Raw genomic sequence first — 26,408 nt, 5'->3', positions numbered from 1 at the left:
CCAGCCCGTAACTTGTCACCTGATAACTTGTTAAATCCTCTGACAATAAATAAAAAGCCGCTTTATTACGCTGTTCCCGAACCAATGTGCCTCCAGCTGTTGCAAAACTACAACTCCCAGCATGCCCGGACAGCCAACGGCTGTCCGGGCATGCTGGAAGTTGTAGTTTTGCAACAGCTGGGGGCACACTCATTGGGAAACACTGGTTTAAACGCTACAATCATTGCGACCATGGGCGGGGCTTATATGAACCAAATTTGGCTTTTTACATATTGGCAAAGAGGCCAATATTCTTATAATTTACAGTTGTTTTTAAATTGTTTATAATAATGGGATTACAGGTGAATTATATTAAATTTGAAGTGCGTAAACCCAGTTCTAAGACAAAATAAAGGAGAGGCGACTAGGCCTGAGATAAAGTAGAGGCCTTTCTTGTTGCCGATAGCAACCAATCACAGTCCATGTTTCATTTTTTCAGAGCAGTATAGAAAATGAAAGCTGAACTCTGACCGGTTGCTATGGGCAACAGTGGGGGACACTCAGGCTTGAGGCCTATCCAGTGACCTCACCATAATAAGTAATAAAGCTGCGACTGCATACAGCGCCCCCTACAGTGCTAACAGTATTATTAATAAGAATTGTGATGACAATAGGGATAACACAGTAACATTCCTTTAATCTGGCATCCAGACACTAAGATATGGCTGGGTTCACACCACCTTTGGGCAGTACGTCGGTGATACACATTGGGATAAGGGACCGGATGTAGTTTATTTGTGATTTTGGTTTGTTGGTCTATTTTTTGTAGATATACTTTTGTTTTGCACAACTACAGTATACAATCGGAAAACAACAAGCATAGTTACTAATGAACCATAATCGGTCAATTAAAGTGAATGGTCTTACTGTGGGTCCACGGTGGTACACACTGGCATACCTTTTTGTTGGTATCCAGACATATACTGGTGACTTACAGGCTAAGCATGGTACGAATCCAACTTAGGCTGCGTTCACACGGCCGTCTGTCCCCGTTTCGATTTTCTTTATTCCCGATTCTTGCAGGCTGTAAACGGATTAAAAACGATAAAAAAAAAATCCCATTCATGTCAATGGGATTTTTTTTTACAATCCGTTTGCATCCGTTTGTACCCGTCTGCACTCATTTCCGTTTTTATTTCATTGACGGCAGAAAAAACAGCACATGCAGTATTTTTTCTTCCGTCAGAAGAACGGATACAGTAAATTTAACATTGAAGTCTATGAAAAACGGATGAGCCTTTAACGTCATCCGTTTGCATCTGTTTTTTCAATGCGTTTTTTGATCCGTTTTTACTTCTGAGCATGCTCAGAACAAGAAAAACATTTTTTTTTTGGTTTATTAACTGAACAATACCGGATACAAACGGATAACATCCGTTTGCATCTGTTATTGTCTGTGTTTTTTATTTTTTTAAGTCTGTTTTTATTTTTGACGGGAGAAGAATGGGACGGGTCTAGACGGCCGCGTGAACGCAGCCTTAGGCTGCGTTCACACGGTCATCTAGACCCGTCCTGTTCTTCTCCTGTCAAAAATAAAAACGGACTTTAAGAAAACAAACAAAAAAACGGACAATAACGGATGCAAACGGATGTTATCCATTTGTATCCATTTGAGATTAAAGGCTCATCCGTTTTCCTTAGACTTCAATGCTAAATTTACTGTATCCATTTTTTCTTCCGTATTTTTGAAATACGTATTTAGAAAAAATACTGCATGTGCCGTTTTTTCTGCCATCAAAAAACGAAATGAGTGCAGACAGGTACAAACGGATGTAAACGGATTGTAAAAAATCCCATTGACATGAATGGGATTTTTTGAAAACTGTTTTTAATCCATTTACAGCCTGCAAGAAAGGAACCGAAACGGGGATTAAAAAAAAAGGGGACAGAAGGCCATGTGAACGCACCCTTAAAGGAGTACTCCAGTGTCAGACACTTATTCCCTATCCGCAGGATAAGTGTCTAACACTGCAGATCTCCTTTAAGGGTGCAAACACACGGGCGGATTTACTATGGGTTTCCACTGCAACTTTGCCCAAGGGGTTACCTTAGTAAATGACTCCCGCAATGTGTAATCCAGAATAATGCTAATTGTTCAGCTATCAGGTCCTGTTGATGCCAGATTAATGGAATATTACTGTAGGATAAGGCCTCAGCCAAATAATTTACATTTTTTATAAATTCCCTCAAAGATCACATACCCCAGGTAAATGTAAGAACGCTCCACAAATCTGTCTAGTTATGTGTGTATATATATATATATATATATATATATATATATATACACACACACACACAATATATATACATATATATATACCGTATATATATTATAATTTCAATACATAGAACTCTTGTGACCGTGGCCGGATTAGTTGCCCCTCGGCTTTTTAGACTCAGTTAAGAAGTAATACCTAAATTGGTTTACACATAATTCTCAGTATTTTTCGTAGTTGGAGGGGCGATCTTTTCCCAGACACCAGCAGTTTTAGACTCTATTAAGTGGGGAGATTTTTTGTTTCACGTAGTCAGCGTTGTATCGCCAGTAGTCATATAGGCTGGATGGTGAATTTAGGCAGCCATCGTGAGTGAAGCCAATATCCATCTGCTCAATAACACTCGCCCATCTGACTTACACATCTGCTTTTTAATCTTTCTATGTGCTGGAGGGAGCTGTGACAGATTGTCCTGCTCCCTGCCTATGATCGTGGTGTGAGGCTTCTATTAGGAATGAATATGTACAAGCTATATAGAAGTGTTTATTGGGTAGTGTTGCCGTGAGATGGGCTCAAACTGGGTCTGGTAGACCCCTCTGGACCACTTTCTAGCCTGGCCTACAACTATATATGGGGGCCTACAACTATATATGGGGGCCTACAACTATATATGGGGCAGTATAGGGGCCTTCAACTATATATGGGGGCCTACAACTATATATGGGGCAGTATAGGGGCCTACAACTATATATGGGGGCCTACAACAATATATGGGGCAGTATAGGGGCCTACAACTATATATGGGGCAGTATAGGGGCCTACAACTATATATGGGGCAGTATAGGGGCCTACAACTATGTATGGGGCATTTGAGGGCCTACAATTATATTTCGGGGTCTACAACTACATATGAGGGGCAGTATGGGGACCTACGATTATATATGGGGACATTATAAGGGCCTACAATTATTCATATAAAGGGGCTACAACTACATATGAGGGCAGTATGGTGGCCTTAAACTATATATGGGGGCAGTATGGTGGCATACAACTATATATGGGGGCAGTATGGTGGCCTTAAACTATATATGGGGGCAGTATGGGGGCCTACAACTATATATTTGGGCAGTATGGGGGCCTACAACTATATATGGGGGCAGCATGGTGGCATACAACTATATATGGGGGCAGTATAGGGAACTACAACTATATATGGGGGCAGTATGGTGGCATACAACTATATATGGAGGCAGTATAGGGGCCTACAACTATATATGGGGGCAGTATGGGGGCCTAAAACTATATATGGGGGCAGTATGGGGGCCTACAACTATATATGGGGGCAGTATGGGGGCCTACAACTATATATGGGGACAGTATGGTGGCCTACAACTATATATGGGGACAGTATGGTGGCATACAATTATATATGGGGGCAGTATGGGGGCATACAACTATATATGGAGGCAGTATAGGGGCCTACAACTATATATGGGGGCAGTATGGTAGCATACAACTATATATGGGGGCAGTATGGGGGCCTACAACTATATATGAGGGCAGTATGGGGGCCTACAACTATATATGGGGCAGTATAGTGACCTACAACGATATATGAGGCCTACATATATATATATATATATATATAACATATTACATAACCCTATCCAGTTGTCCTGTTTGTGTCTCAAGGAAATATGGTACGCCTATTGTAATGCCACAGACACAACCTGAGGAGGTGTGGTGCTTATTTTAGCTGTTTTTCTATTCCTGGATATCCCCTTACAAGAAGCAAACCCACCTAAAATAAAATACATGACCTGTATACAGCGTCTTGACAGAGATTGGCCATTGTAGCCGCTACAGTATGTTGCAGCATTTCTCCTGCTCTTCTAAGGTTGGGTTTGCATGTCCGGTGATCTGGCTTAATTGTTGTGCCAGATCCAAAAACATTGGAAAACCACATTGGAAAGCCATTATAGGTGCCATGCTCTATTTTGGCCACAGCTTGCTGCATTTGGCACTGCCATCCAAGGTGGCTCGGGATACATGTGAACCCAGCCAAGGGGGCCAAGAAAGTGACAACCATAAAATGGTTCTCAAAATTGTGGTCACTTCTCCAACTTTGTTCTTTCCAACACAGCAGTTGGGTGGACTCATTAAGGGTAGGGTCACACGGAACAGATTATTTTATGCTGCGGATCTGCCGATGATGGACCCTACAGTGTGCCTCCAGCTGTGCCTGCTCGTAGCAGCAATCTGCCGCCACAAGCAAACACACAGTGTTCTGGGAGTCGTCACACGCTTGCGCAGTGCACTCTAACACATCGCGGCTGCTCTCGGCCTAGCTCGGGGAGCAGCCACAATGTGTGCGAGTACACTGCACAAGCGCACTGCGACTCGCAGATCGCCGTGTCTCTGCACATAGCGGTGGATTGCCGCTACGAGCAGGCACAGCTGGAGGCACACTGTAGGGTCCATCATCGGCAGATCCGCAGCATAAAATACGCTGTGGATCTGTTCTGTGTGACCCTACCCTAACAGGCTTAAAGTTGTACTCCGGTGGAAACTTTTTTTTCAAATCAACTGGTGCCAGAAAGTTAAACAGTTACAGATTTGTAAATTACTTCTATTAAAAAATCTTAATCCTTCTAGTACTTATAAGCTGCTGTATATTACAGAGGAAGTTGAGTTGTTCTTTTCTGTCTGACCACAGTGCTCTCTGCTGACATCTCTGTCCATGTCAGGAACTGTCCTGAGCAGGAGAGGTTTGCTATGGGGATTTGCTCCTACCCTGGACAGTTCCTGACATGGGCAGAGGTGTCAGCAGAGAGCACTGTGGTCAGACTGAAAAGAACAACTCCACTTCCTCTGTAGTATACAGCAGCTGATAAGTACTGGAAGGATTAAGATTTTTTGATATGAAAAGAATTGTTTTCCACAGGAGTACCCCTTTAAGTCCTCGTTCACATCAGTTCAGGAGCTTTTTTTTTTCCACCCGTTGATAATTGGGGCTTGAGGGCACGTGTCAAGTGGACACCAACAGATCCCAACAGGTGCCATTGAATTTAAATGGGGTCCGACGGGTTTCCATTACATGTCTGTTTTGCAGGACTTTAGCGGAGAAAATAAAACCTGACGTGAAGAATATTTTTCCCTCACGAAAGTAAAAAATTTTTGAACTCTGATGTGAACATAGCCTTTGCATAGTGATCCCAAATTTTTAGGTAATAAAAGAGGCATTCATGGGCATAATTATTACAAATTTACCCCAAAGCCAGATTAAGAGAAGTATGACATTTGTGTAACTTTATAAATACTTGTAGGATGGAATTGTCTGGAAAGTAAAACACTATGACAAATGTCATTGTACAGACCTCTAGATCCCTACTGATCCCTACCGTTATATTGATTCCACCAATGGGCAAAAGTATTTTTTTTTTTTTTTTTACTGCCGGTAGACTATACCTATACTCGGCATTAGAAGAACGCACTAACTGCGAGGAGGGACACAATAGACACTACGGTTCCTTACGCTGTAATTGAAATATTTGCTGCCGACATGGGACTGACTTCCGCCACCTCTTTGGCTTTTTGCAGCGCCAATTTCTGATTGGTTGCTTCTTCCATCTCCTCCTCGTCCTACAACAGGGAAAACACTCATTTTGTGATCCAAACACAGTAAAAAAAACGACACACCTAAAAGAGCACGGGTGACCTTGTCTAGTGTTTCCCAACCAGGGTGCCTCCAGTTGTTGCAAAACTACAACTCTGGAGCCAGTTGATATGAAAAAAACATTTTTTTTTTTCATGGAATACCCCTTTAAGGAAGTGTTTTCCAAACAGTGTGCCTCCAGCTGTTGCAAAACTACAACTTCCAGCCGTTGGCTGTCCGGGCATGCTGGGAGTTGTAGTTTTGCAACAGCTGGAGACACCCTGGTTGGAAAACACTGATCTAGAGGCATAACAACGTAAAAGAGATGAGAGAGAGTAATTCCTGACATATAACTCCACTGTATACCCCAGATTTATGCCACCTTACAGCCATTAAAGGGGTATTCGAGTGAAAAACTATTTTTTAAAGGGGTATTCCAGCGAAAAACTATTTTTTTTAAAGGGGTATTCCTATCAACTGGCTCCAGAAAGTTGAACATGTTTGTAAATCCCTTCTATTAAAGAAATATTAATCCTTCCGGTACTTATCAGCTGCTGAAGTTAAGTTGTTCTTTTCTGTCTGACAACAGTGCTCTCTGCTGACACCCCTGTCTGTCTCAGGAACTGTCCAGAGTAGGAGCAAATCCCCATAGAGAACCTCTCATGCTCTAGACAGTTCCTGAGACAGACAGAGGTGTCGGCAGAAAGCACTGTTGTCAGACAGAAAAGAACAACTCAACTTCAGCAGCTGATAAGTACTGGAAGGATTAAGATCTTTTTAATAGAAGTCATTTACTAATCGGTTTAACTTTCTGGAACCAGTTAATATGAAACAAAAAAAAATGTTTTTTTTTTTACTGGAATACCCCTTTAAGTGGCATACATCACCCACTGGTGCCAAAGGAAAAAAAACTTATACCATGCAGAATAAAAATTTTTTTGCAATGTTCCACTGCCAGCAAATACCACTACTGAGAGTGACACTCACCTGATGCGGTTGTGCAAAGTCCAGGCACAACACTGACCATAGCAAACAAGGAAAGGAGGACCAGGGGCTACAGCTGCAGCGGCTCCCCATGCTGGATCACCAGCGTGTACGAAAGCGGAAAAACACAAAGGAGGAGACTGGAAGCTTGATGTCGCGCTGCTGAAGACTTCATGTAGGAACTGGAACAATGGTAAGTATCATTTTTTTTTATTATACGACGCGTTTCAGGGTACTAATGGCCTTTTCATCAGGCATATGCCTGATGAAAGGATCATTAGTACCGGAAATGCCGATTCTGGCGTCCACAGAAAAAATAGACTTGGGCATTTCCGAGCAGTCCTAGAGCCCGCCAGATCGAGCAAATGTGGGGAATGTCCACCTGTGTTTTCCGGGCGGACTGTCTGCACATTTTCAGCCATATGAACATGGCCTTAGTCTATAAGTGCATTACAGAGAAATAGAAAATGTAGGCAGACAAGAACCATTTGGCCCATCTGGTCTGCCCAATATTCTGTATATTCTCCCATCATGTGCCTGATGAAAGGGTCATTAGTACCCTGAAACGCGTTGAATAATTTTAATAAATCTTTGAAACTTACCATTGTTCCGGTTCCTACATGAAGTCTCCAGCAGCAAGCTTCCAGTCTCCTCCTTTGTGTTTTCCCGCAAATGAGATCAATGGGACTCTGCTGCAGCGGAATGTCCTTGCGGAATATTCTGGTGGAATTCTGAACAGACATTCCTGCCTAAAGCCCCGTTCACACTACGGAATAGCCGCGGAATTTCCAGACGGAATTCCGCGGGCGCAATTATTCCGCGGTGTGAACTTTAACATTAGTGTGAACGGGTCTCCGCGAGACCCGTTCCCACAGCGGAATTTCAGCGGTGGACATTTCCGGCGCTGAAAGTGTTCCGCGCAAAGAAAGAACATGTTCATTCTTTGCGCGGATTCCGCGAGCGCAGCATAGCCGTCAATGGTGACGGCTCAGTGCCCTGCGGCCCTAGCGCCGAAGCACTTTCGGTGGCGGACGCCAGGCGGAATTCAGCCGCGAGAATTCCGTAGTGTGAACAGGGCCTAAGGCTGATCACTTGGGTCCCAGCTGTGATATATATACGCTGGGAATAGTTAATTTTGGGAAGGACCAGAAAACTAGCAATAAACTATATAGCAGTGGTCTCCAACCTGCGGACCTCCAGATGTTGCAAAACTACAACTCCCAGCATGCCCGGACAGCCGTTGGCTGTCCGGGCATGCTGGGAGTTGTAGTTTTGCAACATCTGGAGGTCCGCAGGTTGAAGACCACTGCTATATAGTAATAAAAGCCTTGAAGGCATCATAAATGTCACCGTGCCCTGTTCTTACTAATGTATTCCCCATCTGAGGACCGGACGAGCAGCAGGACACTTGTGCCGTACGTTCCCTCTTTAGAACATGCTCCAGTCATATCAGGCCACAGTTTAGCGCTGGCGGAACAAGAGATTATTTATAGCAGAGGTTTCCCGGGAACTAATCACATACCTTGGTCAATTCCTGCGCGTTCGCCAGATTGTCAACAGCAATAGCTAAGAATACATTCAACAGGGTATCTTACACAGTCGGAAGTTAAGGAAGGAACATTAGGTCATAAATATGTATTTTTGCTCTTTTTATAGCTCTTTGAAAAAAATTAATGTAAGCAGGGGAGGTTTACGGTCTGGTAGTATTCTATTGCCCCCTAACGCCGTATGTAGGGTTGTAGAACAACTTTGCAGTGAAACGTCTTATTAAAGGGGTACTCCGGTGGAGAACGTTTTTTTTTTTTTTTTTAATCAACTGGTGCCAGAAAGTTGAACAGATTTGTAAATGATCCCTCTCTCCCTCCTTTTGTATCAGCTTTTTTATATGTGAGTATGCAATAAAGAAATTACCCTGGAAAAGAAGTTTATGGTGAGTTTGCCGACTTTTTCTACCGGCTTCAAGATTTGTGATTTGCTACTAACAGTCAGAGCACCACCAACACTTCGGGGAACACTCCTACACGTCCCATAGTCCCGAAACGTGAGAATATCAGCAGCAGTGCCGGACATTACACTTTTCTTTTGAAGATTTGTAAATGACTTCTATTAAAAAAATCTTAATCCTTCCAGTACTTATTAGCTGCTGAATACTACAGAGGAGATTCTTTTCTTTTCGGAACACAGAGCTCTCTGCTGACATCACGAGCACAGTGCTCTCTGCTGACATCTCTGTCCAGAGTAGGAGAAAATCCCCATAGAAAAACATATGCTGCTCTGGACAGTTCCTAAAACAGACAGAGGTGTCAGCAGAGAGCACTGTGCTCATGATTCAGCAAAGAGATCCGTGTTCCAAAAAGAAAATAATCTCCTCTGTAGTATTCAGCAGCTAATAAGTACTGGAAGGATTAACATTTTGTAATAGAAGTAATTTGTAAATCTGTTTAACTTTCTGGCACCAGTTCATTAAAAAAAAAAAAAAAAAAAAAAAGGTTTTCCACCGAAGTACCCCTTTAATAGCTGTGCATGGCCAAATGTTCATGTGTATTTATTGGCGACACTACCAGGCAGCTTATCTCGCTCATACAAAAATGGTCGAGCAGTTAAAGGGGTTATCCAGGAAAAAACTTTTTTTATATATATCAACTGGCTCCAGAAAGTTAAACAGATTTGTAAATTACTTCTATTTAAAAATCTTAATCCTTTCAGTACTTATGAGCTTCTGAAGTTAAGGTTGTTCTTTTCTGTCTAAGTGCTCTCTGATGACACGTGTCTCGGGAACCGCCCAGTTTAGAAGCAAATATCCATTGCAAACCTCTTCTAAACTGGGCGTTTCCCGAGACAGGTGTCATCAGAGAGGACTTAGACAGAAAAGAACAACCTTAACTTCAGAAGCTCATAAGTACTGAAAGGATTAAGATTTTTTAATAGAAGTAATTTACAAATCTGTTTAACTTTCTGGAGCCAGTTGATATATATATATAAAAAAAGTTTTTCCTGGAATACCCCTTTAAAATTCAAAATGCCCGACAGGTCTCTTTCCCCGACATCATCTTCAGGGGAGAGTCAGGAAACAGCTATGCAGTTTAGACAGTTGACTGGTCAAAGTTGGAGGGTTTTGCAGACTTTTGTCTAAAATCTATTCTGCAGACTCCACAACCAAATCTATTCTGCACCATACCAAATGCACTTTCTACTCAAGAGACCATAACAATCTTTATGCGATGTTGCCACTTGGAGACAGCAAACAAGCTAGATGCTGTTGATCTTATAATGGCTATATTGTTCTGCTAATTATAGTTAATTGGAATACAAGGGCTAAATAAATACCTGTCGTTTAATGATAAACCAATATCAAGAAATATATGTGTAGGCTGTTAGAAACTGTGGCCCTCTAGATCGGTGTTTCCCAACCAGGGTGCCTCCAGCTGTTGCAAAACTTTAACTCCCATGCTGGGAGTTGTAGTTTTGCAACAGCTGGAGGCACCCTGGTTGGGAAACACTGCTCTAGATGTTAAAAAAACTACAACTCTCAGCATGCCCAACAGCTGTACCCCAAAAATTGTGTTGCAGCGTTGCGGAATCTGTTTGCGCTATATAAATAAATAAATATTATTATTGGTAAATAAATAAATTAAGAATAACAAGTAAAATCTGTAAATGGTTACAACCAAAAAAAAAAATTAAGAAAATTTAAGAGACGATAAAAAGCATAACATTGTACATAAACAGTGCCACTTCTGACCATGTGGTTGAATCTGGTGATGCAAAAAAAATAAAATAAAAAAAATTAATAAATAAAAACATTGATAGCCAATAGAGTAAGGAAAGAATTTTTAGGCAATTAAATTTTTTTTCGCCTGTTTGTTCCGAAGCATCAAAGGATACAGTTTCCAAACAATGTCAGAATGATGAAATAAACACAGGAGTACATTCCTTTGCTGACGCCCCCTTGTGACTCGATGCCGTAGTACATGACGGTGTTCCAATCCTCTCCCGTCAGGATCTACCAATGAAATCCGCAAGGAAAAAGACAATAGAGGACGAGCACCATAGAGGAAGCACGAGACCTCGTGACAAAAACAAAAAAACTCACCTGAAACACAGTTAGTATGGCTGTGGGGAAGGTGTCAAAATTAGTATTTCGTGTTTCTTCTTCAAAGTAAAATCTGAAATAAGAAAAAAATCGCAAATTTATAAATATATAATTATAAATATAAATACCCAGCCGAGAAAAGAAAGTCACTGTCTAATGTTTTCCCTCCACATCAGCTCCCCTGCGGAGCTATGTGTTTCCATGGTTACAGACTACAAACAAGTTCTGTGTAGTCTGACTGTGCATTAATTAAGATAAATTAAGATTTGTAGACCAGTGTTTCCAAACCAAGGTGCCTCCAGCTATTGCAAAACTACAACTCCCAGCAAGCCCAGACAGCCGAAGGTTTTCCAGGCATGCTGGGAGTTGTAGTTTTGCAACAGCTGGAGGCACTCTGGTTGGAAAACACTGACATAGACAGATATAGGGGCAGCTGAGCCAGCTGTATAGTGCAGACCCCTACCAAACATCTACAAATATCTCAGCTTCCTGAACCCCTGTACAGAAATTGTTTCTATTTAGAATTGGTTCTATAAAATAGTCCGTGTCATTTGAACAAACTTTAAACAAACATAGATCAATGATACAAGCGAATATAAGAAACTTTGTAAAATATAATTTTGGGCAAAAATGCTTCTTTCTCCTGTTATCAAGCTTCTTCCCTCAACCCCTCCTGCTGCTCGAATTTTCTGTAAAAATCAGCTGAGCTTTCTTCTGTCTATGGAATAGTGAGGCGGGAGCTCTGCCCAACAGCTCTGGGAGAACAGCAAATTATAGATGAAGCCTGCAGAGCAGAAATTTGCTGAAAATGCCATATACAAGTCATATAATGGGCACAAATAGTGCTGCTCCTCATGTACACACACAGGGCAATGTATTCCCGAAATATGTCACCTGAAATTACAGCTACACTCTTAGGTAATTTGTAAACCAGTATTTCCCATTCAGGTTGGCCTCCAGCTGTTGCAAAACTACAACTCCCAGCATGACCGGACAGCCAAAGGCTGTCCGGGCATGCTGGGAGTTGTAGTTTTGCATCAGCTGGAGACACCCTGGTTGGGAAACACTGTCACAGACATAGTTATCTCCTACAGAAACTCATAGACACTTACTGTCCCCCAAAAAGTTGCATCCCAAGAAGAGCAAAGACTACAATGAAGAGGAAAAGCAGGAACAACAGGCTGACGATGGACTTCATGGAGTTGAGTAACGAAACCACCAAGTTCCTGAGAGAGTTCCAGTATCTGGAAGCAAAATGGATAGAGATTAATGGACTGCCAGGGTCAGTCAAGTACACCAATAAAAAAATACGGTATATTTATCAACCGTCTGGTTTTAAGAAAAAAAAAATTAAGGTTTGAAAATTTGCGTAAATTGGCAAATTTTAATTTTGTAAAATAAATAACTAAAAAAGACCAAACTATTTGAGATGTTACTTACTTTGTGACCTTAAAGATGCGAAGAAGACGTAAAGCTCGGAGGACGCTGATCCCAAACGATGTTCCTGGTTTTACGGCCGCCCAGATTACCTCGAAAATACTTCCGACAATCACCTGCAACAGTGACACGGCGCTAGGTCATGGTGCGTTTTGTTGGCATTTACAAAAAGAAACCAATAGTAATATTAACCATGCAACGAGGCTCCTTCAATATACAAATGAATATTGTGGCATGAACAACAGGCTGGTTACCACAGTGTTTTCCCAACCAGGGTGTCTCCAGCTGTTGCAAAACTACAACTCCCAGCATACCCAGACAGCCGTTGGCATCCAGGGCATGCTGGGAGTTGTAGTTTTACAACATCTGGAGGTCTGCAGGTTGAAGACCACTGTTGGGTGCAGAATCTTTATTTTTTTTTACATTTGGCACCTATAAATTGGGTGCGTCTTATAAGCCGGTGCGTCCTATAGGGCGGAAAATAAGGTAAATCTTTAATCTAAAAGAAGGGAGGGATCAGTGTCCAGTCTGGAAGTGCCGATATTCGCATAAATATTCACATAAAAATTTGCCTAAAAAAACAAACGAATATTCGTCATTACCAATATATATCATTATATTCTAAATATTCGCACTATTTCGGAGCGAAATTACGCTAAGAAACTCTCCTCAGAAATTTTGCCCGGAAATTCCTCCGCACAAGTTTAACATTGGAGTCATTAGGTTTTCTGTTGATCCGTTCGCACAGCGAAGTTTCCGGAGTCCGGACCCACCAAGAAGGAATATCCATCCAGAATTTCATTTCGTATTCAGCAGCCGCCGACGATATCAATTGGCGCTACGGCTGCCCCATGCCCATTGATGACAATTCAGTCTGCAATGAATTTATTGGAAAACACATTCATTCTTTCAGTGGGTCTGGAATCTGGAATTCCACTATGGAAATTTTGCAGTGTGAAAAGGTCAATGGAAAATGTATTAAATTCATCCAGCGGAATTTCTAGGGCAGCAAAGTATCCGTAGTGTCAACGGGGCTACAGAATTGTTATGTTAATTCAATTGGCAGAATTCTGCACAGACTACATTGTTGTCATTGGGACAATGCAGGTCCACAGGGTCATAACGCCAATTGACTATCTGTAGTGTGAATAGAGCCTAAACATAAAGTTACATTTTACCCACGCAATTCCTGAAATGGCCAGAGGTGTCAGCAGAGAGCACTGTGGTCAGACTGCTGTGTCACATACAAAAAAAACAAGTTCATCCTCAATGGAGTTATATCCAGTTTGGGCATGTGTTATAATGAAAAGCTAGTTATTTCTAATCACCTACCCCAAAATCGAAGCAGTTGAAGGATGAGTGGAAGTAGTTCCGAGGTCCCAGCCCATACATTTTCATGGACATTTCCGTCAGAAAAAGCCCCAGGAAAACAAATTCTGCAAAATCTGGTGGAGATGTAAGTGGAGATGTCAGTTTTTCTCAATATATCTGTCTAAAAGGTGGCCATATTGTAAGGTGGAGAACCCATGATTGTATGAAACACTGTTATACTCCATATTCCCAAACCATAGGGTCTATAAATATTGTTTTTGCCCAAAAATGGCTGTGAAAGTGAAAAAAACGGTGAGCCGATTGTGATCAGAGCTCCTGAGCCCAGCGCTCTCAGTTCTGATTGCTGTCAAGGGTTAGGATTAGGGTTATGGGTTATGATTAGGGGTTAGGATTAGGGGGAAGGGTTAGAATTAGGGGTTAGGATTAGGGGTTAGGATAAGGGGTAAGGGTTAGGATTAGGGGTAAGGTTTAGATTAGGGGTTAGGGTTAGGATCAGGGATTAGGTGGAAGGGTTAGAGTTAGGATTAGGGTTGGGATAAGGGGTAAGGGTTAGGATTGGGGGTTAGGATTAGAGGTAAGGGTTAGCATTAGGGGTTAGGATTAGGGGTAAGTGTTAGGATTAGGGGTAAGGGTTAGGATCAGGGATTAGGGTTAGAATTAGGGGTTAGGGTTAGAATTAGGGGTTAGGGTTAGGATCAGGGATTAGGGTTAGGATTAGGGGTTAGGGTTAGAGTTAGGATTAGGGTTAGGATTAGGGGTAAGGGATAGGATTAGGGGTTAGGATTAGGGTTAGGATCAGGCATTAGGGCTAGGATTAGGGGGAAGGGTTAGAATTAGGATTAGGGGTTAGGATTAGTATTAGAGATAAGGATTAGGATTAAGGGTTAGGATCACGGGTTAGGATTAAGGTTAGGATCAGGGATAAGGGTTAGGATTAGGGGTTAGCGTTAGGATTAGGGTTATGATTAGGGATAGGGGTTAGGATTAGAGATTAGGGAGTGAGAGGGAGCCGGCTGTAAAGCAGAAAAGTGTGTCCCTGTGCGGAGGGTCACATTCCACTACAGGGACACAGTTTTCTTCATTACACCACCACCCATATGAATAATATATATCCACGCGGGCTCCGTCCTGCTGCTATGTTGAACATATGACTAGTTACAATTTTCCAGACACAAACAATAACTTTGATGCATGCTGTGCCGCAACTAAAGTAGGTTAAACGTCATGGGCGATATAAATAGTAGCCGCGTGTCAGGACGGGGGCCTCTAATAAGGAGTCTTAAGAATTAGAATGCACCAAGGGGATATGGTGACGGTGATAACATAACAGACTATGATCCCTGGTGTTTAAAGAGTTAAAACACCAAAAACATGGCTGTTTTTATTTTTTTTCAAAAACAGCGCCACACCTGCCCATGTTGGGTATTGCAGCTCGCTTTTAATCCATAAGAAGCTGTAGGGCTTTTTTTGTGAAGAAAAGCAGCCATGTTTTGTGAAACCTATGCTCCAATGCACCTAAAAATATGCAAATTGTCTTGTTAAAAAATCTTGTACAGGTTGTGTGTACAGTTCCCATGCAAGTCTATGTGTCTCCATGGTTACAGACTACAAACACGACATGTGTAGTCTGACTGCGCATGAACTGCTTCTTGCTAATCTATAGACCAGTGTTTCCTGACTAGTGTGCCTCCAGCTGTTGCAAAATCATTGTCCGTTGGCTGTCCGGGCATGCTGGGAGTTGTAGTTTTGCAACAGCTGGAGGAACACTAGTCGGAAAACACTGCCATATGGAACGTGCAGAAAATACTTCATATATTACCACAACATTTTTGCCAGTATTGCCGGGCCACGATACTTACATAGGGCTTTGGTAAGCCACGCCGGCTGGTTGTAATGTACGATGGCGACGCAAAGGGTGTTCAACGCCACCACGCACAGTACAAACCAATAGAAACTCTGAGCCTTCACCATCCGGCGGATAAAGAAGCGGAACATCTTCTCCTTGCGTCTGAGGTAAGACGAGCTCTCGTTTTTCGCACTTTTCAAGCTGGAGCGGGCGAAAGGGGAACCTGTAGGGGGCGCAATTAAAAAACATCATTATCTCTGCTAGGAATGGTGACTTGTGCAGCATGTACCTGGCAATACACAGTCATTCAGTTTTGTATGGAGTGTTCCTTTAAATGGGGGTTTCCAGCATTAGAAAAACATAGCTGCTTTCTTCCAGAACCAGCACCACCCTTACCCTCAGGTCGTGTCTGGTATTACAACCTGGCGCCATTTTTGTTAATGCAACTGAACTGTAATACAGCACTCAACCTGAGGACACGTTTCTGAAAGAAAGCAGCCATAATTCTTTTAAAGGGCGGGACATTTTCTTTTCTCCTTATACAGTTCCCTGGCGCGTTAGATTTGTACAGTTGCGAGTACGTCGGCTCCATCATTAGGTCCTTTTTTACATCGGGGACTACAGGAAGACTCCAAGAATACACAACTGCTCTGTTTTCAAACCAGTGTCCCTCCAGCTGTTGCAAAACTACTACTCCCAGCATGCCCGGACAGCCAAAGGCTGTCCGGGCATGCTGGGAGTTGTAGTTTTGCAACAGCTGGAGGCACCCTGGTTGGGAAACACTGGTCTATAGCCAAACAGTCTCCAAACAGTGGAGCTCCAGCTGTTGCAAAACTAACACTCCCAGCATGCCCAGACAGCCAAAGCCTAGCTCTCCAAACTGTAGACCTCTAGTTGTAGCAAAACTACTACTCCCAGCATGCTGGGAGTAGTAGTTTTGCAACAGCTGGAGGAACGCTGGTTGGGAAACACTGGTCTATAGTCTAAATCTCCAAATTGTGGACCTCCAGCTGTTGAAAAACTACTACTCCCAGTATGCCCAGACAGCTAAAGCCTAGCTCTAGCTCTCCAATCTGTAGACCTCCAGCTGGGAGAAGTAGTTTTGCAACAGCTGGAGGCACACTAATTGGAAAACACTGCTTTAAAGGGATACTCCACTGGAAAACATTTTTTTTTTTTTTTAAATCAACTGGTGCCAGAAAGTTAAATACATTTGTAAATTACTTCTATATAAAAATCTAAATCCTTCCAGTACTTATCGTTCTTATAGTTCTTTCCAGTCTGACCACAGTGCTCTCTGCTGACACCTCTGTCCATGTCAGGAACTGTCCAGAGCAGGAGCAAATCCCCATATAAAACCTATCCTGCTTCGGACAGTTCATAAAATGGACAAAGGTGTCAGCAGAGAGCACTGTGGTAAGACAGAAAGGAAATTCAAAAAGAAAAGAACTTCCTCTGTAGTATACAGCAGCTGATAAGTACTGGAAGGATTAAAGGGGTTATCCAGGAAAAAACTTTTTATATATATATATATATATATATATATATATATATATATCAACTGGCTCCAGAAAGTTAAACAGATTTGTAAATTACTTCTATTAAAAAATCTTAATCACTTCAGTACTTATGAGCTTCTGAAGTTAAGGTTGTTCTTTTCTGTCTAAGTGGTCACTGATGACACGTGTCTCGAGAACTGCCCAGTTTAGAAGAGGTTTGCTTTGGGGATTTGCTTCTAAACTGGGCAGTTCCCGAGACATGTGTCATCAGAGAGCACTTAGACAGAAAAGAACAACTCACCTTCAGCAGCTGATAAGTACTGAAAGGATTAAGATTTTTTAATAGAAGTAATTTACAAATCTGTTTAACTATCTGGAGCCAGTTGATATATATATATATATATATATATATATATATATATATAAAGTTTTTTCCTGGATAACCCCTTTAAAATTTTTAAATAGAATTAATTTACAGATCTGTTTAACTTTCTGGCACCAGTTGATTTAGAAATTTTTTTTTTTTCCAGGGGAGTACCCCTTTAAGCTGTGCCCACTTTCCTATAGGGCAGATAAAGTATTGATCACTATGGGGCCTTAATGGGATCTTCTTCCATTTTGAACTCCCTTGCCCCATAGCCCAGATGTCTCAGGAGGAAGCCATGAATCTCCTAATGTGAACGGATCGGTTGCATCTGGAAAAGACGTTATAATGGAGACGTCTCTTCTTATCGCATTAGCACCGGCTACATAATCCACAATCAGTCCATAATTGGCTTGAAGGATTTTTCGGTAACGTTGTTAACCACAGGCCCAATCGAAGGTGTTAGGCGATGTCCTTAAATCCGGGGAGATGTTTCCCAACCTTAATTATACATTGCTTGTCCGGGATTTATTATTTATAACATTGGCCGCCGAAGCAGAAACTCGCGTACGAATTGAGGTTACAGCGAAAAGAGGAGGACGGAGGAACCAAGCGCTGCTCAAATTTTAGCAATGACTCATCTAACAAAAGCCTGTGAAGGGCCGACCCCGGACACTGCGGCGCTGAACAGGGAACTCTATTTCCTAAAGTAGAAAAAGAAACGCTCCGTATGATCCTGCGGAGGTCAAAACCATCGCTAAAAAAAGAAGACGATTCCTCTTTGATCCTACAATACATTGAGGAACATTGCATTCCATTTTGTACAGGCTTTATGCAATTACACCGGACAATTATTATTACAAACACTAACGTGTTCCTTAAAGGGAATTTCCATCTTTGCGCACTCCACATAAAGATACAATCCAAATAAAGAGCTGAGCTAATTTGTAATGCATTACATTACTCAACTCTTGCTTAGCTTGAATTATGCTCCAGAGCTGCACTTACTTTTCTGCTGGCGGGGTCACTGTGTACATACATTACATTACTTATCCTGTACTGATCCTGAGTTATATCCTGTATTATACTCCAGAGCTGTACTCACTATTCTGCTGGTGAGGTCACTGTGTACATACATTACATTACTTATCCTGTACTGATCCTGAGTTATATCCTGTATTATACTCCAGAGCTGTACTCACTATTCTGCTGGTGAGGTCACTGTGTACATACATTACATTACTTATCCTGTACTGATCCTGAGTTATATCCTGTATTATACTCCAGAGCTGTACTCACTATTCTGCTGGTGAGGTCACTGCATACATACATTACATATCCTGTACTGATCCTGAGTTATATCCTGTATTATACTCCAGAGCTGTACTCACTATTCTGCTGGTGAGGTCACTGTGTACATACATTACATTACTTATCCTGTACTGATCCTGAGTTATATCCTGTATTATACTCCAGAGCTGTACTCACTATTCTGCTGGTGAGGTCACTGTGTACATACATTACATTACTTATCCTGTACTGATCCTGAGTTATATCCTGTATTATACTCCAGAGCTGTACTCACTATTCTGCTGGTGAGGTCACTGCATACATACATTACATATCCTGTACTGATCCTGAGTTATATCCTGTATTATACTCCAGAGCTGTACTCACTATTCTGCTGGTGAGGTCACTGTGTACATACATTACATTACTTATCCTGTACTGATCCTGAGTTATATCCTGTATTATACTCCAGAGCTGTACTCACTATTCTGCTGGTGAGGTCACTGTGTACATACATTACATTACTTATCCTGTACTGATCCTGAGTTATATCCTGTATTATACTCCAGAGCTGTACTCACTATTCTGCTGGTGAGGTCACTGTGTACATACATTACATTACTTATTCTGTACTGATCCTGAGTCATATCCTGTATTATACCCCAGAGCTGTACTCACTATTCTGCTGGTGAGGTCACTGTGTACATACATTACATTACATTACTTATCCTGTACTGATCCTTTTATATCCTGTATTATACTCCAGATCTGCACTCACTATTCTGCTGGTGAGGTAACTGTGCACATACATTACATTACTTATCCTGTACTGATCCTGAGTTATATCCTGTATTATACTGCAGAGCTGTACTCACTATTCTGCTGGTGAGGTCACTGTTTACATACATTACATTACTTATCCTGTACTGATCCTGAGTTATATCCTGTATTATACTCCAGAGCTGCACTCAATATTCTGCTGGTGAGGTCACTGTGTACATACATTACATTACTTATCCTGTACTGATCCTGAGTTATATCCTGTATTATACTCCAGAGCTGCACTCACTATTCTGCTGGTGAGGTCACTGTGTACATACATTACATTACTTATCCTGTACTGATCCTTTTATATCCTGTATTATACTCCAGAGCTGTACTCACTATTCTGCTGGTGGAGTCACTGTGTACATACATCACATTACTTATCCTGTACTGATCCTTTTATATCCTGTATTATACTCCAGAGCTGTACTCACTATTCTGCTGGTGAGGTCACTGTGTACATACATTACATTACTTATCCTGTACTGATCCTGAGTTATATCCTGTATTATACTCCAGAGCTGTACTCACTATTCTGCTGGTGGGGTCACTGTGTACATACATTACATTACTTATAGTATAATACAGGATATAACTCAGGACATAGTGACCTCACCAGCAGAATAGTAAGTTCAGCTCTGGAATATAATACAGGATATAACTCAGGGTCAGTACAGGATAAGTAATGTAATGTATGTACACAGTGACCTCACCAGCAGAATAGTTAGTACAGCTCTGGGGTATAATACAGGATATAACTCAGGATCAGTACAGGGTAAGTAATGTAATGTATGTACACGGTGACCTCAACAGCAGAATAGTGAGTGCAGCTCTGGAGTATAATACAGGATATAACTCAGGATCAGTAATGTAATGTATGTACACAGTGACCCCACCAGCAGAATAGTGAGTGCAGCTCTGGAGTATAATACAGGGTATAACTCAGGATCAGTACAGGATAAGTAATGTAATGTATGTACACAGTGACCCCACCAGCAGAATAGTGAGTACAGCTCTGGAGTATAATACAGGATATAACTCAGGATCAGTAAAGGGTAAGTAATGTAATGTATGTACACAGTGATCTCACCAGCAGAATAGTGAGTACAGCTCTGGAGTATAATACAGGATATAACTCAGGATCAGTACAGGATAAGTAATGTAATGTATGTAGAGAGCACTTTCTGTGAGTTGTAGTTTTGCAACAGCCGAGGCGCGCTGTTTGCAAAAACACTGCCCTAGTGTGAAGGGTTAATCCTGAAGTCTCAGCCCGCCTCCAGGAACGAAATGATCGATAAGTTATTGATCGGAGAACAAAGGGGGGGGAGAGTGTCTGGCACAGGCTGTCGTAGCCCATCCGTAATGGACCTGCCTTGTGTGTCAGTATGACCAGGACCTGGCCTCGATGGCGTACAAGTTGCTGTGCAGGCGTCTGGGAGAGTTGGCTGATGCGTGGAATCCGCCGCTCCTGACATTCCTGCAAAGAGCTTTTGTTTCCACTGGGGGAATCCTCCGGAGCGGCTGCGAGCACAGATTCAGTAGGTGTCTCTTCAATGAGCAAACGCTTCGCTTTAACCTTCTGTGTGTGACAACCGCGCTGGCGACTGACTCAGAGCCCCAGCCATTCTCTGTTTCTCCTATGAAGTGTATGGTGTGCCCCATGTGATGGTCGCCTCAATAAGACTAGTCAAAAGCGCACACATCTGGCGTCCTGCGCAGGATATCAGGGTTTCCCAAATAGGGTGCCTCCAGCTGTAGCACAACCATAACTCCCAGCATGCTCGGACAGCCTTTAATATCTTTAACAGGTTACAACTAGACCGGGCCAGGCAGGAGATGGGCCATATGAGGGCTTGCAATCTATACATATATATAACTCAAAGTGTGTGTGTGTATATATGTATGTATATTTGTATGTATGTACTGTATGTATGTGTGTGTGTGTATATATGTATGTATTTACTGTATGTATATTTGTATGTATGTACTGTATGTATGTGTGTGTGTGTATATATGTATGTATTTACTGTATGTATATTTGTATGTATGTACTGCATGTATGTATGTGTGTGTGTATTAATATGTGGTGAGCCACGGGGGTGCGATATGAGGTGTATGGGGCAGATGTTGTAGCCTAGGGGCAGATGGTATTAACCCCTAAATGTTTGTGACGCCAGGGTGTAGTTTGCCTAACATGCAGTTGAAAAATGCTGTATAGGCCGGAACGCGTGCTGCGTTAACTTATGCCTTAATAAAAAGGAAAATTATTTGCATCAAAGACTAGTGTGCCGGGATTCTTTTGTACTCTTACTGGATCTCTTATCCCTGGCACCCGCACCGATCCAAGTGCCGACCGAACATACTTGGAATTACTAGTTTGCCTATTCAACCACCCGAAGGTAGCTCCACTAGTCCTAGTTAGGAAGGGCAAATAATAGTCCAAGGCCAGGTTAGGGTTAATGGTAGCTTTACTGAGGTAGGCTGGGTTCACACCACGTTTTGTACTTAAGGTTCCCGTATACGACTGGGGGAGGGGGGGAATCGCAGCGCCAGCACTCAGTCGTATACGGGAACCGTATTTAATGCATGTCTATGAGCTGACCAGAGTGAACCGCAGCCTCCAGCCGGCTGCGTTTTCGGACGTATGCGGTTTCCCGACCGTAGGCAAAAACGTGGTCAACCATGTTTTTGCCTGCGGTCGGGAAACCACATACGGCCGAAAACGCAGCCGACCGGAGGCTGCGGTTCACTCCGGTTGGCTCATAGACATACATTAAATACAGTTCCCGTACACGGCTGAGTGCGGGCGCCGCGATTCCCCCCTCCCCCCAGTTGTATACGGGAACCGTAAGTACAAAATGTGGTGTGAACCCAGCCGTAGACAGATGGTATTAGTCTTTACAGCTAGGCCAGGATCCCAGAGAGGTGACCAGCAACACAGAAGGACCTCGCAGCTTGCTGGGACTTGTAGTGACTTTGACAGACTTTAGGACAGCCACGCTGACTATAATAGACTTGACTTGACTGAAGATAGTGACGGCAGACAGGGATGACTTGACTTACTGTCTTGTGGCTGTAGGTTAGGCTTGTAGGTTAGGCCTGAGACGTCTGGACTGAACTTGACCTCAGGATCTAAGAGAGATTGTAGTACCTCCCCCTCTTATAAAGGGGGCTGAGCAAAAAGCCCATAGGTCAAGCTGCAGGTCACCTGGTTAGCTGGTGCTCTCTGGGTAACAAAACATGTTACTTGCACATGTGACAACAGTATCATGTGATTAACGCAAAAGGTCCTTTATAGGATCATGTGATTAATGCAAAAGGTCCTTCATACAGTACTTAGGCCCTGCCAGATTGAGTCCCTCTGTGTCTTAGGGGCCCTTCTACAGTGTCTCCCCATAGTAATATATACTATGGAGAGACAGTGCAGGAGGGCCCCTAAGACACAGAGGGACTCAACCTGACAGGGCCTAAGTACTATATGGGACTATATCCCGTACTGGGACATCACAAATATATGTATATTGTATGTATGTGTGTATTAATATATGTATATATGAATGTATTTACTGTATGTTTGTATAAATATGTATGTACTGTATGTATGTGTGTATTAATATATGTATATATGAATGTATTTACTGTATGTTTGTATAAATATGTATGTACTGTATGTATGTGTGTGTGTTTAAATATATGTCTGTATTTAATATATATATAGATATATAGATATATATATAGATATAGATATATAAAGATATGTATGTGTGTGTATAAATATTTATGTATGTACTGTATGTATGTGTGTGTATGAATATATATATATGTATGTATGTATGTATGTACTGTATGTATATATATGTATGTACTGTATGTATATGTGTATGAATATATATGTTGTGTGTGTATGTATGTATTTACGCATGTACTGTATGTGTGTGTATGAATATATGTATGTATGACTGTATGTGTATATAAATGTATGTATATATGTATGTATGTTCCAGCATCACTTCCAAATGGCTGGAGATATTTAGATGAAACTTGTTACTAATAAGTCAACTAAAAATAAATCAGACTTAAATTAACTCTATCCCACCCCCATATGCAAGGGCCGGTGGTTTTGTCTAAAGGCCCAAGTCTATGAAATTTCCTATACTTTACTCCACAAGTTCCCTCCTACAAGCCATGACCCACCTCTGTGTGTCCGCCCCCCCCCCCCCCCCCCCACTCCCAGGCAAGCCACACCCCTTCACACCCCGCCTTTTTTTATTTCGGTTCAAGGCCAGGATATGAGGACCGGATATAAGAACGGGTTATGGGCATTTAGCCACATTTAATCACCAACTAAAAGTTCTGTCCATTCACATTATCACGTGGTAAAAAAAAAAATGTGTAATACAAGACAACATGGTCTGGTTAAATTTAACACAAAGTTCAATTATATTAAATACAATGTAGTGAAAAAAAAAATAATAATGGAATCCTGATAATAGTTTTCCTGTAATATTATACAGTTAGTCAAATCCTCGCTGTAATTATTCTGGTATTAATCTCTGTTCCCAGCATGAGAATTCTGCAGCGCTGAATAGTAATATAGATTAAAAAGGATTAAATGGTGATATGGATTGATTAGAATTAATGTGAGGAAGCCGGCACTACATCCATGATGGCACTCCGTGTGGAAAGATAGAAGAAATTGTAGAAACAGAAAAAGTTGATGACACCACATGTGAGTATGGCCGATACCTTCACCTGGTCCTGACCTTGGCCTCCATGGTCTTCTAGTGATGGAGAGAATGAGACATAGCTGTGCACCATGGAGGACCCGCAAGTGTTTTCTGGGTGGACATTTCACAAATATTCCACTATGTCAACATAGCCTTACAGTTTTATATAGTTAAAGGGGTACTCACAAACTGCCGGGTGCCGACCACGGGGCCGGAGTATTGTGACGTCATGAATCCGCCCCTGTGTGATGTCACCCTCTGCCCCTGCTTTGCAAGTCTATGGAAGGGGGCGTTACGGCCGTCACGCACCCTGCCATAGACTTGCATAGCGGGGGTGGGGGGGTGATGTCACACGAGGGCCGTCACGTCCCCTCCCATAGGCTTGCATAGTGGGGGCGGGGCGTGACGTCACACATTCATTCCTATGGGAGTGCCAATAAGACCCAAGTACAGCACTCAGGCATCATTGGCGCTCCCATAGGCGACACGCTCCTGACTGAGGGCGCCGGGTTCCGTGATCGCAGGGGGACCCAGAGGTTGGACCCCCCCCCCCCGCGATCAGCTACTTATCCTGTGGATAGGGGATACGTTTTTTTTGCCGGAGTACTCCTTTAATGGGGCTTAGCTGTGATACTGTACATAGCCCATGGACAAAAGTGGCGCTGGTTCTGAAAATAAATAAATAAATAAAATAATATTTTGTTTTGTAATCTTGACAACCCTATTAAGGGATTTCTTTTAATGCACGCAACATTTACATATATTTTCTGTGTAAGCCTAGTTGCAGATGGCACTGGCGGATGATCAGTCGCACCTCTCACCTACTTAGAGAAGGTCCATAAACAGGAATAAGAGATCAGCGTATAGGCAATGCCTGACTCACCAACAGAACAGATATCGGTGAAGTGATCCTCACCCTCTTCGGCGTGTATGAGGTCGTTTTTGCTCTTCTTAATGGTCGCTCTTTTCAGCACTGCAAGGCAGACGGGCAGATATATTATTTATCGGATTGCACTATGTTAGAGAATAATCACTTCCTGTTGGGAGCGCACGCTTGGCAGCCCTTTACGCTGATGAAGTAACAGGCAGAACGCGCGCTGTGTGTATCCTGTCTCTAGGCAGAAAATTAAAAGTGACTTGTGTAATTAAAAACACCTCGTGTGATGAGGACATGTTTAGGAGAGCTGTCAGTCACCGGCCCGTAGGATGATGGAATGCTGTGCCTGCCACTGGGTACCCGAACGCATAGTATTTCATGGCATGGGTTTCTCTACACCAGTGTTTACCAACTGGTGGCTCAATTCCCCTCAAGACTCTATGGTTCCCAACCAGTGTGCCGTGGCAGTCCTGTGGGGAAGATGGCAAAAGAATACACTAATACCCCTGTGGTGTATTACTGTCACAGGGGTCCTAGTGCTTCCTAGCTCTTTCGACCTCTAGTGACGCTACCTGTGATCACTAGAGGCCGTCAACGTTCCTTCTTCTGAGATGCGCATGATGACGACATCATGGACATCCCATAGGAAGAGAAGCGTCCTGTGGCCTCTATCGGTTGCAGGAAGAAGCTGGAGAAGACGCTGTTGACTGTGGGGCAACCGAGGTGAGTATGTGCGGGGAAAGAGTCCTTACTACTGGAGGAAAGCTAACTATAGCATGTCCCTACATAGAGGGAGAAAGCTACCTACAGGGGGATCTTTCATGTAGGGGGCAAACTACCAACAGGGGGACCTATATACGGGTGGAAAACTACCTACATGTCGTTCCTACTTACAGGGGGCAAGCTAAATACAGGTGGGCCCTACTTACAGGGAGAAAGCTACCTACAGGGGGCAAAATACCTACAGGGGGTTGTAACATAATGGGGGGCCAACTACCAACAAGAGGACCTATAAACCGGGGGCAAACTACCTACATGTCGATCCTACCTTCAGGAGGCAAACTGCATACAGGGGAGTATCGGTGTGCCCCAAGGTAAAAATTTTACTGCCAAGGGTGCCCTGAGCAAAAAAAAGGTTGGGGAACACTGCTCTTTGCTACACAGAAGTGGGAAAGCGGAAGAGAGTCCCAAAATCTGGCCTGTCCCACCCAAACTGGGACAATT

At 42.6% G+C, this 26,408-nt stretch overlaps 1 protein-coding gene across 9 annotated transcripts in view; it reads right to left on the bottom strand.

Moving 5' to 3' along the window:
* The window catches only part of CACNA1B (calcium voltage-gated channel subunit alpha1 B), a 324,413-nt gene that overhangs the window by 113,202 nt on the left and 184,803 nt on the right, over positions 1-26,408 (bottom strand). For 7 of the 9 annotated variants that reach the window (XR_008847788.1, XR_008847789.1, XM_056539457.1 and 4 more), the window contains 9 exons: positions 25,191-25,280; positions 15,616-15,825; positions 13,757-13,869; positions 12,428-12,540; positions 12,100-12,231; positions 10,988-11,060; positions 10,780-10,897; positions 8,417-8,484; positions 5,791-5,897 (listed from right to left, as the gene is read on the bottom strand). Coding sequence is in view for 7 of the 9 variants with exons in the window: in XM_056539457.1 (XP_056395432.1) it covers positions 5,791-5,897; positions 8,417-8,484; positions 10,780-10,897; positions 10,988-11,060; positions 12,100-12,231; positions 12,428-12,540; positions 13,757-13,869; positions 15,616-15,825; positions 25,191-25,280 (1,024 nt within the window). In the remaining 2 variants the exon portion in view is untranslated. The remainder of the gene's footprint in view (positions 1-5,790; positions 5,898-8,416; positions 8,485-10,779; positions 10,898-10,987; positions 11,061-12,099; positions 12,232-12,427; positions 12,541-13,756; positions 13,870-15,615; positions 15,826-25,190; positions 25,281-26,408) is intronic. The other 2 variants (XM_056539462.1, XM_056539459.1) reach the window with 1 other exon arrangement.

The sequence above is a fragment of the Hyla sarda genome, chromosome 9 (assembly GCF_029499605.1).
Source record: "Hyla sarda isolate aHylSar1 chromosome 9, aHylSar1.hap1, whole genome shotgun sequence".
NCBI lineage: Eukaryota > Metazoa > Chordata > Amphibia > Anura > Hylidae > Hyla > Hyla sarda.
Note: the sequence above shows the minus strand (reverse complement) of the source record. Positions and strands in the feature narration are given on the sequence as shown.